Consider the following 1751-nt stretch of genomic DNA (forward strand, 5'->3'; position numbering starts at 1 on the left):
AAATTATGTCTACCCTATTGCTCCTGAAAGGAGGAGCACGCGAGTACATGCGGCATTGGATCACCGAAATAAACGAAAACAACAAGGCACCTGGAACTTGGGCGGAGTTCGTTTCAGAACTTCGCATGGCATATGAATCATTAGACAAGGATGACAAGAAGCGAACGGAGTTAGAAGCCTTCATCAAGAAGGATCATCGAGACTTCTGAAAGTTCGCGGAAGACTTCCGTCCAAAGGCAACCGATACAGGCTTCTCGGATCAAGACTTGATCGAAAAGATCAAGAAACATATTCCGAAAAAAAACGTGGCTGCTCATGCTGGCAGACACGACCAAGGACAACTGGCCCAAGAAGTGGACCGAATTCCTTACATTCGCACTCCGGATATTTACATCATTACAACGAGAAGGCCACCATGCCAAGGCTGAAACCAAGGACCCGAATGCTATGGAGGTTGATGCAGTCGGGAAGAAGGGAAGAGTAAATCGGGCAAAGCGCGAAGCGTACAAGACGATAAGTTGGTCTGCGCCAACTGCAAGAAGAACAAGCCGACGTTCTTCAAATCGTCGAAACGTTTCGGCAAGTATTGCACCAATTGTTTCAAACTGGACCATGTCAAGAGGCAGATCGAGAAGGAGAAGGAGACCGCTGCGAAGAAGAAGGACGGGAAGAAAAAGGACGACGCCAGGAACAAATCCAAGTCATCCAAGACGCGACAAGTAGCATCGGATTCCGCTTCATCCGATAGCGAAATGGACACGGACAGTGGTCCCGACATCAAGAAGCACAAGAGCTCTTCCTCTAAGACTAAGGGGAAGGGTAAGGAGACAGCTGCGCATATCAGCGACCGCAGCATCCACTCGGAAAGCGAGCCTGATGCATCTAAGTCAGATGAAGATTTCGCCGCGATCCTCTCAAGGCTCAGGCGCCTGAGGGCGAATGGATCCAGTTCATCAAGGAAGGTGGGAGAGGGCTCTTCAAGGAAGGATCGGAAGGGTTTTCTCAAAGGGGATCTGTAGGCAGCTCGTCAGAGTCCCCCGAACATTATATAAGACCTGTACATTTAGCACCCTGCTCAGACACCTCTGTAGATCGTCGCAACGCAGAGGATGATAATGTAACAATAAAGAATTCGTCTTCAAATTTATCATCATTCTATTTACCAGTTACATTATGGGTGTACGGCAAAAAATCGAGCGCCGAAGCTCTAGTCGACTCAGGAGCATATTCCATGTACATCAGCAAGCAATTTGTAAAGAACAATCGAATCGCAACCTCCAAGCTAAACACTACATACAAAGTGTACAATGCTGACGGATCCCAAAACAAACATGGTGAAATAACCGACTATGTAAAAGCATACCTCAAAGTCGGAGATCATGGTTCTACCCATCGTCTGCTAGTCACAGACATCAGGAAATTAGACATGATCATTGGGATGTCATATTTACATCAGCATAATCCAGAAATCAACTGGCAAGCTGGAGAATGGAAATACTCACGATGCCCGAGTACGTGTCACCACCAGAGGCTTCGTAAAAAAACAATAAGCCATTGCGAGAGAGGAAGCTGAAGAAATCTCGCAATGAGCACGACAAGTGGCAGATGAGGAGCCAACTGCATTCAAAATGTTTAATGGACACAACATCGATGCAGTAAATCCTATCATCTCGTGGGTCGAAATAGACGACCCCGAAGCCGAACAAATAGCCCACATGATACTTTCTATAGCAGATTGTGGCTATGCTGAA

General features: G+C 46.8%; 1 protein-coding gene across 1 annotated transcript; it reads left to right on the forward strand.

The window, feature by feature from the left end:
• Positions 1–315: 315 nt before the first annotated feature.
• LAESUDRAFT_757891 (uncharacterized protein) lies at positions 316–1019 on the forward strand (the record flags this gene model as incomplete). The annotated part of the gene is made up of 2 exons (XM_040912370.1): positions 316–480; positions 540–1019. The coding sequence occupies 2 exons, from the start codon at positions 316–318 to the stop codon at positions 1017–1019; spliced, it is 645 nt and encodes a 214-aa protein (XP_040765950.1).
• Between the last annotated feature and the right edge of the window lie 732 nt (positions 1020–1751).

This window comes from Laetiporus sulphureus, assembly GCF_001632365.1.
Source record: "Laetiporus sulphureus 93-53 unplaced genomic scaffold LAESUscaffold_12, whole genome shotgun sequence".
Classification (NCBI taxonomy): Eukaryota; Fungi; Basidiomycota; class Agaricomycetes; order Polyporales; family Laetiporaceae; genus Laetiporus; species Laetiporus sulphureus.